The sequence below is a fragment of the Lytechinus variegatus genome, chromosome 13, assembly GCF_018143015.1.
Source record: "Lytechinus variegatus isolate NC3 chromosome 13, Lvar_3.0, whole genome shotgun sequence".
NCBI classification, from domain to species: domain Eukaryota; kingdom Metazoa; phylum Echinodermata; class Echinoidea; order Temnopleuroida; family Toxopneustidae; genus Lytechinus; species Lytechinus variegatus.
The window spans coordinates 6,369,850-6,383,853 of record NC_054752.1 but is presented as its reverse complement, the minus strand read 5'-3'; the positions used below and the strand labels follow the sequence as shown (position 1 = coordinate 6,383,853).

The 14,004-nt window shown below is 37.5% G+C and overlaps 1 protein-coding gene across 2 annotated transcripts in view; it reads left to right on the top strand.

Annotated features, from left to right (window-relative positions):
* The window catches only part of LOC121425874 (DNA-directed RNA polymerase I subunit RPA2-like), a 36,168-nt gene that overhangs the window by 15,193 nt on the left and 6,971 nt on the right, over positions 1–14,004 (top strand). For both annotated transcript variants that reach the window (XM_041621957.1, XM_041621958.1), the window contains 10 exons: positions 290–374; positions 1,985–2,094; positions 2,706–2,841; positions 3,612–3,685; positions 4,615–4,821; positions 5,391–5,588; positions 7,074–7,178; positions 8,267–8,443; positions 11,498–11,642; positions 12,663–12,759. In XM_041621957.1, the coding sequence (XP_041477891.1) occupies positions 290–374; positions 1,985–2,094; positions 2,706–2,841; positions 3,612–3,685; positions 4,615–4,821; positions 5,391–5,588; positions 7,074–7,178; positions 8,267–8,443; positions 11,498–11,642; positions 12,663–12,759 (1,334 nt within the window). The remainder of the gene's footprint in view (positions 1–289; positions 375–1,984; positions 2,095–2,705; positions 2,842–3,611; positions 3,686–4,614; positions 4,822–5,390; positions 5,589–7,073; positions 7,179–8,266; positions 8,444–11,497; positions 11,643–12,662; positions 12,760–14,004) is intronic.

The window sequence follows — 14,004 nt, the reverse complement described above, 5'->3', positions numbered from 1 at the left end:
ACTAATATGATGTCAAGGATCAAAGCTCAGTTGAGTATATGCACATAGTAACTGCGCTGTATAAATGGACATATTATTATTATTCTTCATGGACAACGCTCCGGTGAGTGAAGAATCTGCAAAACTGAACACTTTAATTGCAGGCATGCTAAAGCATATTTCAGATAAGTCAGGATTGCTACTAGTGTCATGTCTGACTGGTACAAGAATGATATTTTAAGTGACGAATCACTTCAATGACATCTGAAATGGTTTACTATCTGTAATTTTTCTCTTTATTTTGTTGTAGGAGAAACTAGAAGGCTGGTTAGTTAGTCTACGCTATGCCATTGAGAAACAGGCCAAGAAGTCGAGGAGATTCGTTCTGAATGATGGTGAGATACATAGGGACAGTGATTTTCCGTTTCAAAAAATGGCCTTTTCCGTTTCAGAAAATCTCAAATTCCGTTTCAGCATGTCAGAAAACGGAAATTCCGTTTCCCCATAGACTTTGTACACACGGAAAAGTGACAATTCCGTTTACACATTGAATAGCAAAATCACAGCGAGTACACTCGCACTGGCCAAAATTTGTATCTGCTACTGTACCGACAACACAATAAAATCCGTTCTAATCGGATCTATGCGGGTGCATTTAATAATTTTTTGATCACATTTAGCATGCATACATCCTCACCTTTCACATAATTAGCATTATTTTGCAGTGAAATTAAATTTCATCGATAATTTTGGGGTTTTTTGGACATCGTTATCGTCCGAGAACGACTTTCGCCAATCCGCCATCTTGGATTTTAAGACCACGATATCGTGCTGTTACATCTTCAAACGTAGAGGGCAGCAACACACGACCGTGCAGTTGAGCGATATGAAGCTCAAGCAACCCGGCCGGCCGGGTACGGCCGCGGGGTACAATCGAGTGTGCTGATGTCGCGAGCAGTTACGATGTGTGAATTGTCATGATTGTAGCGAAGTGAGATCGTGTTTTCTGGCCATTTAATACTCTCATTTTGTTGTTATTTTGGAGTAATTTCTGTTGCTATTCTGTGTATTTTGAGGGAAAATACGTTTTCCGTGATTTTCCGTTTGAAATGCCACTTTCCGTTTCAAAAGGCCTTTTCCGTGAATTCCGTCCGTTTTCCGCGATCGCGGAAAATCACTGTCCCTAGATACATGTTGTGATTATATTATCCTGAAGACCACTCCAATTTTATAATTCTAATACAGGCAGGATCACAAAAATTAATTAAAAGAAATCCTCATACAATTATCTTTTGTTGGATCTTCATCAAACATTCACTGATTTTCTGCCTTTGGCTCAAATTAGCTTTTGATAAAGTAATTGATTTCAAGTGTTCTGTATTAAAAACCAAATATGATATTTTTTAGTATTACGATTTTACACAGGATATCTATCACATTTCTTGTAAAGTGAATATAATATATGATATAATCGCTGCTAAATATATTCATAAAAAAACTGTGCCATACTAATTTGTGTTTTTATTATTATTATTATAGTTGTGACAATGGCTGTATGATGTTATTTGATATGATATATGGCAAAAAGAAGCTGCTGTAAACTGCTTATCTAAAAAAAGAGCCAATGGAGTAAATAAGAGAGTCAAAAGGGGCCTAAGCTTTCGATCCTAGCAGAATCTTCTTCGGAGGCAAAATGACAAACATATAAGGTGGAACAACCATAATATAGACCACAGACATTCAACAGCAACACTGGAACAATCAAGAAGACAAAAGGGGCATTAGTGAGAAGAGCTGACCAATCAGGTTAATGAAGGGGATGAAAGAAAAGGAGTAGGCAGACACAAAGGGAAGTTAGTGTGAGTAAGGGCAAAGAAAGACCTCAAGGAAAGAGGGATGAAGATAATGAGGCAGGCAACATCAAACAGGATCTGGAACAAAACAGTGATAGAGGGTATGAGGAAGATATGAATATATGATATATGCTATCTCATCTTTGTTACAGTATCACTGAACAATGCTGCATCATCAGGGCCTGGTGATCTGACAAGAAAAATGGAATACCTAATAGCAACAGGAAACTTGGCTTCTAAGACGGGCCTTGGCTTAATGCAGGTATGTATGCAAGCGGCATTAGTTTGAGTATCACAAAAGGAAAATGCTCTTAATTTCGATGTATTGCAAAAAACTTTCTTGTTAAAATACATACAGTAAGGAGACTAATACAAACAAACAAAAGTTACAGCATATTCATAATTTCATACTGAGAAAAGTGAAACTTAAAGAGAAATGCCAGTAGTTGCAGTAAACACTGATTTCATAAGAAAGTCTGTAAGACGAGGCTTGATTGTCAGTATATCATTGAGGATCAGGATCTGGTACAGTTACATAAACTGAACTTTGTGAAATCTTGAAATCTACGCTGAAAAATTTTCGCACTGAAGATCACCAACACAGATAAACGCATGTGGGACAGTGTATTATTATTGCTTTGAATGTTGGCCCAATGCTTGACCAGAATCTCGTGCTTTGCTAATTTCTCAGCAATTATGCAATTTCTTCCAGAATCCTTTTGCACATATCTTTTATTTATACAAACAGATACTTTGATGGTCATTTCATTGGATTCTGTTCGAACTCATTTTGATATCATTACCACAACCGGCATTTACCTTTAATAGTAATTCTCTACTTTAACTGTTTCTGACTGGTATGTATCTTTACAGACGTCGGGTATGACAGTCGTTGCGGATAAACTCAATTTCATGAGATTCCTGTCTCATTTCCGTTGTATTCATCGAGGTTCATTCTTTGCTGAGATGAGGACCACTTCAGTCAGAAAGCTTCTCCCTGAGGCTTGGGGTAAGCTATCATTTCCTATATTGCAGTGTTGACCTATATGTAGACCTATGTTTGATTACAGTGTATATCTTACTATTGCATTAGATATTTTATTATTTCTGTATTGATAAAACCTTTTGTGCACCCAACTGCCACCCCCCCCCCTTAAATCTTATCTCTATGAAGTGATCAAGTCTTGGTAATCTACATGTAACACGTTGGAGACTGGATAATTTTGCTTTATGAGTAAGATTATTGAATTTCTCCGGTTTCCTATGCCCTGTTCATATTCCTGATGATGCACCTTGCAGTATAATAATATTACAATGTATGAGATTATTAATCTTTCTTCTCCAGTTTACTGTGCCCTGTTCTTAGTCCTGTTAGAGCACTTTGCAGTCTAATGAATGTAAATAATGGTAGTATTATAACGAATGAGATTATTAATCTTTCTTCTCCGGTTTCCTGTGCCCTGTTCATACTCCTGTTAGAGCACTTTGCAGTCTAACGAATATAAATAATGGTAGTATTACAATGGATGAGGTTATCAATCTTTCTTTGTAGGTTTCCTGTGCCCTGTCCATACATTTCCTGACGATGCCATCTTCATTTTCTTCCCCACCCCCTTGGGCTTTAGACCCATGCCCCCCCTTCCCCTATTATTACAAGGAATGAGATTATTTATCTTTCTTTTTAGGTTTCCCATGCCCTGTCCATACATTTTTTGTCATTGCCATCTTCATTCCTCCCTCCTTACTACAATGAATGAGATTATTTATCTTTCTTTGTAGGTTTCCTATGCCCTGTTCATACTCCTGATGGTGCACCTTGCGGTCTAATGAATCATCTCACTGCACTGTGTCAGGTAATAACTAATAGACCGTGTAACACAAGTCCTTGCAATCAATCATAGGGCTGATTTTTAAAGCTTGACTGTATCTATTACTATATGCAATCATTTACAAATTAACTGCAATTAATTGCTAGGCTTTGTGTAACAAGACACTTTTCTCCAATTTCCATTCATGTGGATATGGTATTATAAGGTTTTACTGGTGGGAGATCAGTCATTACACATACTATTGATAATAATGTTGGAGTTTATCAGTGTTGGGCCTGTTCTGAAATATTCTATTTTTAGTTTAAACCTCAAGGAATCCTTTTTAAAACAATTAATCAGTATGGTGCCTGTTCTGCGATAAATATCTTAAAGATTAAGCACAATTTTTTTAATATAATCATGATGCTATTAGGTGATGATGATGTACAGAATTTGTATTGCACCTTTGATTAAAAGACATTTAAAGTTGCTGGGTCCCTCACCTTTGCACAGGTTGATCACACAGTAGCTGGAAAGGATTGTCCATAATTTTATAATAATAATAATAATAATAATGCTATATTAACCCAGGATAGCCACTTCAGTTCTGAAAACTATTACCCCACCAGGCCTTTGCTTAACAGGATAATTTTAACGTTACTCCAGCATTATCTGGGCTTTCTAAGTGCTCAAGCATTCAATGAATTTCTTTCTACCTAGCACCCATTTATTGGTGTAGATTTTCAAATGTTGACAAATGTCTTACTAAAGAATGCGAGTGCTGCAGTGAAATTTGAACCCCGGTCCTCATGGGTCATAGTCTGGAGACATATCCACTTGTCTACAATACCTACAGCCCATAGTGATATCTGGATGTGATAAGCATATATAAAAGCAGAATTTGATTATTATAACATGACAAGCCCTTACATGAGAGATGTCCTGATTATTCTTTATCTACTGCTTCCACACAGGTGGTCAACACCCAACCCCTTACCCTCCCCCTCGTCAAGACCCTCTACGCCCTGGGCATGACCCCCCTCGACGCACCCCTATCACACCCCGTCTCCAGCTGCTATGAAGTCATCCTAGATGGGAGGGTCCTGGGCTACGTACCCCAGGACATCGCCACACAGCTCACATCAAGGCTCAAGATTCTAAAGGTCAAAGGTCAGAGTGGAGTGAGTATCAATCTTTTGATTTGTTTGCACTTGTATATGTGACAAGGTCCATTTTTTAGGGGACCCATAGCCAGAAGTCCTTTGCCACAATATTTCTAGTATCAATGCTTCCTTAGTATGCAAGTCGAAGAACAACGTAGACTTTCTAGGGAGTGTTTCATGAAAGGACTTATCAGATGTTTTCTCTGCCAGTTACCATAGTTACTTCGCCAATCAATATCAAGGAAAGTTGTCAGATCTGACAACTTGTCCCACGTAAATGTCACGGAAACGCCGACACATTGGTTTCGTGGTAAAGATATGCAAGACAAAATGTTTGCCAGAAATTGTGTTGCCATGGTAACATTTAGTGGTGAAAAATAGGTAAAAATCTTGCAGTTTGGACAACTTTATCTTGTGACCCATTCTCATGGAAATAGGCACGCATATTGGTCATGAGGTAAAGATGTGCTAGGAATATTTGATGTGTGTGTCGGAAATGGTGTTATTTTATAGCAAGAATTGGGTACAAGTCTTGCTGTTCAATCAATTTCTGTCAGCAATGAAGCTCTTTCTATCTTTACTTGTAGGTTTGCCAGACTACAGAGATTGTCCTGGTCCCTGTGAGCGGTAAGGGAGGTCAGTATCCAGGCCTGTACATCTTCACCACACCTTCAAGGCTCTACCGACCTGTCAGGAATCTTGCGTTACAGGAGACAGAGTACATTGGTACGTTTGAACAGGTGTACATGGACATCGCAGTCAGTCCAGCTGAAATTCACCAAAAGGTAAATTGTACTGAAAATAGACAGGGTTGTTGATAGCCCATGCTGGAATAGACCTCTGGTATCCACAGACATTAGAAAACATTGAGGAGCCTTTTTCAGAGCTGCCAAGTAGTACTGATTTTCAGTATTTAGTGCTGAAAAGTGAGAAGAATACTGAGAGTTTCATGTAAAATACTAATTTCTAAAGTTTCAGTTGTATCTCTGGTCCTATGGCATTTTTTGATAATACTGATTTCCTCACCAAAATACTGATTTCCTCACCGAAATACTGATTTCCAGCTTCAAAAATACTGAAATGTTTCTTTTCAGGTTGGCAGCTCTGCTTTTTGTGCAGTTTAGTTCAAGCACTCACGGGAAGGTTTCACCCATTACTTTCTATTCTTTTGAAAAGTGACTACCTCCAGGGACCACCATTAGTGGTGTTGTGGCTCAGTGTATAAACCTCTGGACTTTGAACCACAAGGTCCAGGGTTCATATCCCACCGCAGCACGTGCGTCCTTTGGCAAGGCGTTTGTCAACATTTGCCACTCTCCACCCAGGTGTAGTAAATGGAAATCCGGTAGGAAGGAATTCCTGGAATGCTTGAGCATCCGATAAGGGTAGCCATGCTAAAGCCAGGGTAATAGTATGCAGTGCTTTCAAACATTTGTATTAAGCACGATATAAATGTCGCATATAATCATGGAATGAACAACAGATTCTGTACACTTAAAAAAAACCTGATTTTGCAGAAAAAAAGAATGAATGTTTTGCAAAAAGCAATAACAGAATCATTCTGTAAATTCTTGAAACAGGAATTTTTCTGCAATTTTACAGAACAGGTCTGTTTCAAAAGGGGAAAAGGGTTTTTATTGAAGGAAATTTGTAAGGTTCCATACACCAAATACCAATTTCCTGTAAGATTACGAAATCTGGTAAGATTACAGGTGTTCTCGAGACTGCTGCAGGAGCTTTTTTTATTTTTAGGATAAATTTTCTAACAGTGTAGGGCATTCAAATTATCTATAGTTACTTTCAGCTTAAACTACCTAAAACAAGCAGTTATTTTCACCTGCATTTTAAAAATCTGAGGCTTGGTATTTAGAATCCAGTCTGCATGAATTTGGTGTTGCTATGTTGGGTAATCTTCTCAGAGTGTTATATTGATGACTTCTAGATTTTTGTTAAAAATTGCCCTTATCTACACCTGCTCAGTTTATATGTATGAAATCCCTTAAAAGAGCAACAATTGGATTATTCTTTAGCGATTCCATCACATAATCATCTATTTGTACATCCAAACCTCATTTTGTCTCGCCTACAAAGCAGAGCAAGACAATGATAGGTGCCACTTCTCTGGCAGCCCCAGCCTTGAAATTTCAACCAAGATCGTATCAAACTTGTTTTATTCCATTATTTCTAATTTGTTTGCATCTTGTTTTTATCACTAAAGGAAGTATGAAATCAGTCTTGATATTTGGTGTTCTATCTGATCTTATTGACAGACCACACATTTAGAGGTGAATGAGACGAGTATACTGAGTGTTTCAGCGAGCCTTACGCCGTTCTCCGATTTCAACCAAAGCCCTAGAAATATGTACCAATGTCAGGTAAGATAGATGGCTTCTTGAATGGATAATAAGGGGCCTGTAACCTTAAGATTTACAATCGATTGTGGGTTGATTTATATAATTGATTACATTGATTATTACATGTGGTCGATCATGAAAATCAGCCCTAAGATCAATCGCTGAATTCTATGTTACAGTGCCCAGGAATGTTTCATGAAAGGACATGTTTGATTCTTTTATGGCACAAAGTTTGTTTTGTCTGCCTTTTGGGTTTCCCAAATTACCAATCTCATTTTCATCATTAAAGTATTGCCAATAATCACATCAATATTAAAGGGATGGTCCGGGTTGAAAATATTTATATCTTAGTACATAGAGTAGAATTCACTGAGCAAAACGCCAAAAATGTCATCGAAATCGGATAACAAAATAATAAAGTTATTGATGATGATGATGATGTCACATCTTCACTTTCCGTTTTCTTATGTTATTATACAAAATCATAATTTTTCATTATTTCATACTTGTGTGAATAATTCGTCTCCCTTATAATAAAATAAGTTGCAGCAATAAAAGTCTAATGCACTAAATCAGTTGTCAATCCAATTTTTCCAGTTCTTGGAGGAAAAAAATGAATAAACCTAATTTCATATAATAAAATACAAAAGAACAAGTGAAGATGTGACATCATCAGCCCACCTAATGAATATTCATGACGACTGTTTTTACAAAAAATTACTAAACTTTAAAATTCAATAACTTTATTATTTGTTATCCGATTTTGATGAAATTTTTGATATTTTGCTCAGTGAATGCTATGCATTCATTAAGCTACATGTATAAATACTCTCAGCCCGGACCATCCCTTTAACCAAATGCAAAAAAAGAGTCATTTAATTTTATCAAGAAAATGCAGTAATGTAAGTATGAATTTTCCCTCAGATTTTTTTCTTGGAAAATGAACTTGAAGAACCTTTTGGTCAGTCTAATAAACAGGTTTGTCAATGTATTATGTTTGTGTACTGGGTATGTGTAAAACATAGTTTGTTTCACAAGTGTTAATTTTCCTTGTAGCTGTTGGAAAGGCGTATTATAAATATTACTGTATGTACTTTCGTTTCATACAGATGGGTAAACAAACGATGGGTTTCCCGTCCCACACGCTACCATTCCGTATTGATCATAAGATGTACAAGCTGCAGACGCCTCAGACACCGATGGTCCGACCACACTCTTACGACAAGTATGACTTTGATGATTACCCACTCGGAACCAATGCTGTAGTCGCTGTCATCTCATATACAGTAAGTGACTTTGGAATAGAAAGCAGGTTGGTAGGTGCAGCCAATCAATCAAAATTCTGTAGACATTTTTTTACTGGGGTGGTTTCTTTAATTCTGTTTCTTCCTTTCACCCCCTGAAAACTGTAATAAATAGAATACATGAATTGGAAACAATATCATGAAACTTGACTGAGCTTTTCAAACTCTAGATGTGTTGCCGTAGATGGCATCCTAACCTTTTCATCTCGACCACAAAATATTTTGTTAAAGTCACGCAGTTACAAGGTTGATTTCTATTTAATCACTTGGTGGAGAGTTTGTGCATAGCATATCAGCCTTATTGGGGGCGTCTAGGTCTCTTGGTTACATGTCTTTCATTCAATCAGAGGGGCGTGGGTTCGAATCTCAACCACAGTGCATCTTCCTTCAGCCAAAAATTTACCCACATTGTGCTGCACTCAACCTAGGTGAGGTGCTCGGGTAGCCGGCAGGATTAATTCATTGAATGTACCAAGCGCCTTTAGCAGCTGGAGCTAAGCCGGGGTAATATCAAGTGTGCCATTGAATAGAACTTGGTAATCGGCTCCTCATAAATGCCATATATTACTATTATTATTATTATAATTATTAAATCATTTATTTGATGTTAATCTACAATAGCCTGAAAAACATCCATGTATGAGTATGATTTCGAAATACACAAACATAAACATAAGCCTGTACTGCTCAGACTTTTTATGAATATTTTCAGCTGGACTTGTTCAATCCTCTTTTTACTTTTACATGTACATGGCAATTTTCTGAACTAAAGAGAAAGGTTTTTAATGTCAATCTAAAGTTAGTGGTGGAGAGTTTCTTGTTGTTAATGTAAAGGTGTTCAAAATGTGAATTAATCCATATTGTATGGCACCATAATGAAAGCATTATTTTGGTCATGTGACAGTATGATTGCATCCCTGCTTTAGCTTCATTGAAATGCATTCACAACTAGTTGTGTCATATGCCTGTGGGAAGATAATCCGGTAGTACAGTACTCTACTGGCGTGCCATATGTAGTGTTTGCAGCGTTTACACTAATATGAATGGGTACTTGCCTGTTTCTTGGTGTAGATCTCTATTGGCTGTGCATCTTTCTTGCCAACGATGGCTGCCTCTGCATCCTTGAACATGCTGTCAAACTTTTGACATTCCTCCTGGAGTTTGATGATTGCCAGCTTGAGCAGGTCTTACAATGTCATCCATTGTTGCTTGTCTTCCCTGCGCCGAGTTGACAAGAGCCTCCAAGTTTCCAATTATGGCACTTGCCGACTGGACTGCCAGCAAAGATTCCACATGCACGAAGGGATCTTCACGACTAGCTGCTGTAGGTTTCTGCTCTGATGAAATGGCAGCATCCAATTGTAATTAATAATAATAATACATGTGACTTGTAAAGCACCTTATCCACTCTGTAGAGTGCTCAAGGGGCATAAAGAAATTAAGAAATAAAAAGAAAGGTTTTAAGAACATTTTTGAAAGACTCAACAGAGATACAATATTTGATGTCTTCAGGAAGTCTGTTTCATAGTATGGGACATGCATGAGCAAAAGATCTTCCCCCTCCCCCAGTTTTTTAAACTTTTGGATCTGCATGCAAACAAAATTATCAGTTGAATATCATCAGCATAGATATGATAGTTGATTCCATGGTGGATCATAACTTGTCGCAATCCAATCAAGTAAATAGAAAAAAGAGTCGGACCTCCCACAGAGCCCTGTGGTACGCCATTGCCTATAAAGTGAGTCTGTTATCTTCTTGTAGTTCTCCTGGAAGGATTCGAGAGCTAACTTCGCACTGTCCCCCGAGTAGTGCTCAGTGGCCTTACCAGTAGTTTTTTTGTGCGGTCTTGTCTGAACTTAATTGTTTGTGAGAAAGTCTCTCCTAATGCATACTGATAGCGTCACAAATAGGTGGGAGTTCATCGACCGATTGTGCTGTGTTGAGCAGTTGGTATAGTAGGTTAGTGGTTGATTTTCCTTGATGATGGATCAAATAAAATCAAATCAATTATTTCCACAATACTATATAATCATTACAAATATATAAAAATAGGAAATATGAAACATAACTACAATATGAAATGAAACTGAACCGAGTAGGATTCAAACATAAGCATGTACATGAATGTGGGAGAGCCAAACAAGAAGACAAAAATAGTCTTGAAACTCAGTCACCCAACATATAGTGAACCAGTTGATAACAATAAAAATAAACATTTATTATACAAAATAAAGTATATGAATGTGGCTGTCATTCAGAACTTTCAATAGAACAGTCGAGAAAATCAACACTATTATAAATATATCATACAGTGTTACAAATAAAACCATACGAAATGATATAAAGCTTCATTGTGAGGACTGCTCATGTTACTTGGCAAGTGTCAAGTCTAGCCTGATGCTGACATCTTTCAGCAAGCTTGCTATGGCTCTACCAGTTGTTTGACTGGTCTAATGCAGCCCGACAGACCTCTCCCGACGCTTAAGAGTTGTCATCAAAGTATCTGATACACATTTATTCTTGCTCTTTGCCCGAAATGTCTTGCGTGTCATCACAGATCAGCTTCTTTCCTTCAGCTGATACTGAGAGCATCAAGTTCAGTTGTGTTCAGTACCATTTTCTGTATTTCAAGTTCTCTAGAGTTTATGTCATTTTTATCAAATGTGAGGAAGCTGAATCTGGAATACATGTAGGCTTTAGTCTGTGATGCTGTAGTGTTTTATTTTTCAAATTTTTTGCATCTTCTTTCTTTTCCTTTTCTCTTTGTGAATCCTTCCACATGAATAATCATGAGAATGATAAGGTCAAAGGTCATGTAAGGGTCAAAAGATTGTATTGCATATTGAATGTGAAATCAGGTGAGAATCATGGTTCATGAACCACCTTGTCTTTCCTTTTCTTCCTTCTTTCCTTTACCTTTCCCCTTTTTCTGTTATTTCTTTGAAATATTTTTTAGGGAGACTATCCTCACCCTTGCTTCTGCCACCTCTGAGAGTAATTGTTTGAGTTTTGCCATGTTCTTTTCCACTCTATAGGGGTATGATATGGAAGATGCCATGATCATAAACAAGTCTTCACTGGAAAGAGGGTTTGGCCATGCTAGCATCTATAAAACAGAAGAGATTAATCTTAGAAATAAGCTTGGAGAATCAAGGCACGGAAGAGTGGCTGCTGTGTTTGGTAAGTAAGATGATGATGCGATGGTGATGATGATAGTGGAGAGGGGGTGGGACTGGTAGAGGGAAGTAGTTTTGGTCGTGGTGATCATCGTCTATAAAACAGAAGAGATTAACTTGGGAATATGCTTGGAGATGAAGCCACGGAAGAGTGGCAGTTGTGTTTTGTAAGTAAGATGATGATGGGACAGTTATGGCATGATTGGTGGGAGGGGCGCAGCTGATAGAGGGTTATAGTGGTGAAGATGATGGTCATAATCTGTAAGACAGGAGAGATTAACCTTTGGAATAAGCTTGGAGAATCAAGGCACGGAAGAGAAGCTGCTGTGTTTGGTAAGTAAGATGATGATGGGATGGTGATGCTGATGGTGATTGGATGATGGTGAGGGGGGTGGGTCTGGTAGAGAGGACGTGGTTTTTTGTTGTGATCATCATCTATAAAACAGAAGAGATTAACCTTGGGAATATGCTTGGAGATGAAGCCACGGAAGAGTGGCAGTTGTGTTTTGTAAGTAAGATGATGATGGGACAGTCATGGTATGATTGGTGGGAGGGGCGCAGCTGGTAGAGGGGTATAGTGGTGAAGATGATGGTCATAATCTGTAAAACAGAAGAGATTAATCTTAGGAATAAGCTTGGAGCATCAAGGCACGGAAGAGTGGCTGCTGTGTTTTGTAAGTAAGATGACGATGAGATGGTGATAGGATGATGGAGAGGGGGTGGGTTGATGGCGAGAGGGGTTGGGCTGGTAGAGGGGAAGTGGTTTTGGTCGGGAAAGTTTGGATATTTTTGATTATGCATGAGGGCATGAGGAAGAGATACAATATACCTTTCTCCCTGTGACAAAATTACGTCATGCCTTAAAAAAAAAACAATGATTCCCCCCCCAAAAAAAAAAAGACGATACATATGAAAAATCCTCTCAATCCATAATTATTATTTGCACTAATATATATCATGATGGCATTTTCTTGTTGATAATATACCTTTTTTGTTTTTATCATGCTAATATACTTCATTATAGGTTGTGATATAACTGACCCTCGAATCAAAGGATGTATAGACAAAGATGGCTTTCCCCCAATCGGTACAGTACTACATGAAGGAGACCCATACTATGCGTAAGTCAGACTTTCTTGTTTATGATGTACAAATGATTTATAATACTATTGATTCCAGTTTTTACCATTTAAGTAGTTCTCACTCAAATATTGAATGCTTATTACATTCTTTTTTTATTGTCTGCTGAGCAATGGCAAGCATGATTTGTAATGAACCTTAACTCTTCATGCGTTACGTTCGCATTATTGCACATCCTTATGCGTGTTTTGTTCGCATTTTTGCACAACCACGCATTTCCCATAGACGTCCCCTGTCCCATTGTTTTTCGAACAATTGCATGCCCCGGTGCGTACCTAGCTACAATGTATAGCTTGGCGTTTTTGTATACCGTACTTGTGTACCGATCGATCGATCGCGCGTGCGACATTAGTTTAGCGTTTGACGGATTATCGCAGTTTACAAATTAAAGAATCGTAAATTTTATCAAAATTGGATGTGAAGTAAGAAAGTTATGACATTTTCAAGTGTCGCTTAATTTTACAAAACAGTTATATGCACATGATATGCAAATGAGGCGACTAATATCATCATCAACTCTCTTTGTATTTTATTATTTGAAACATGAAGTATTCTAATTTTCTCATCACTGTCAAGTAAAGTACAATGAATTCCTCTCTGAACATGTGTAATGATCATTGTTTAATACTATATGGTTCAGTCAAGTTGGTCCTTGATCGTCAAATCTGTAAAAAATGAAATATGGTATAATTCAAACAATAAAAAACAAAAGAAATAGTGAGTGGCGAACATCATCGTCTGTCTCATTTGCATGTCACTGAGTTGTGCATATTACTGTTTTGTGAAAAATAAGGGAAACTTTGAAATGTCATAACTTTCTTATTTTACATCTGATTTTGATGAAGTTTTCAGCGTTATGCTAGTTTGATTTTTCTCTATGTATTCTAATCAACAATCAACATTTTTCTTAATCAACATTTTTCTTATTTTTCTGGGGTGGACTTGACCTATAAATATTAAGTGTTCTCTGATTTGTTTAAAACTCCATCAACAGCTATGTTTTTTTTGATAAAGTTAATCCATCATTTTTAAAGAGAAATGCTAGTAGTTGCAGTAAACACTGATTTCATGAGAAAGTCTGTAAAACCAGGCTTAATTGTCAGTATATCATTGAGGATCTAGATCTGGTACAGTTACATAAACTGAACTTTGTGAAATCTTGAAATCTACGCTGAAAAATGTTCACACTGAAGATCACCAACACAGATAGGCACACGTGGGACAGT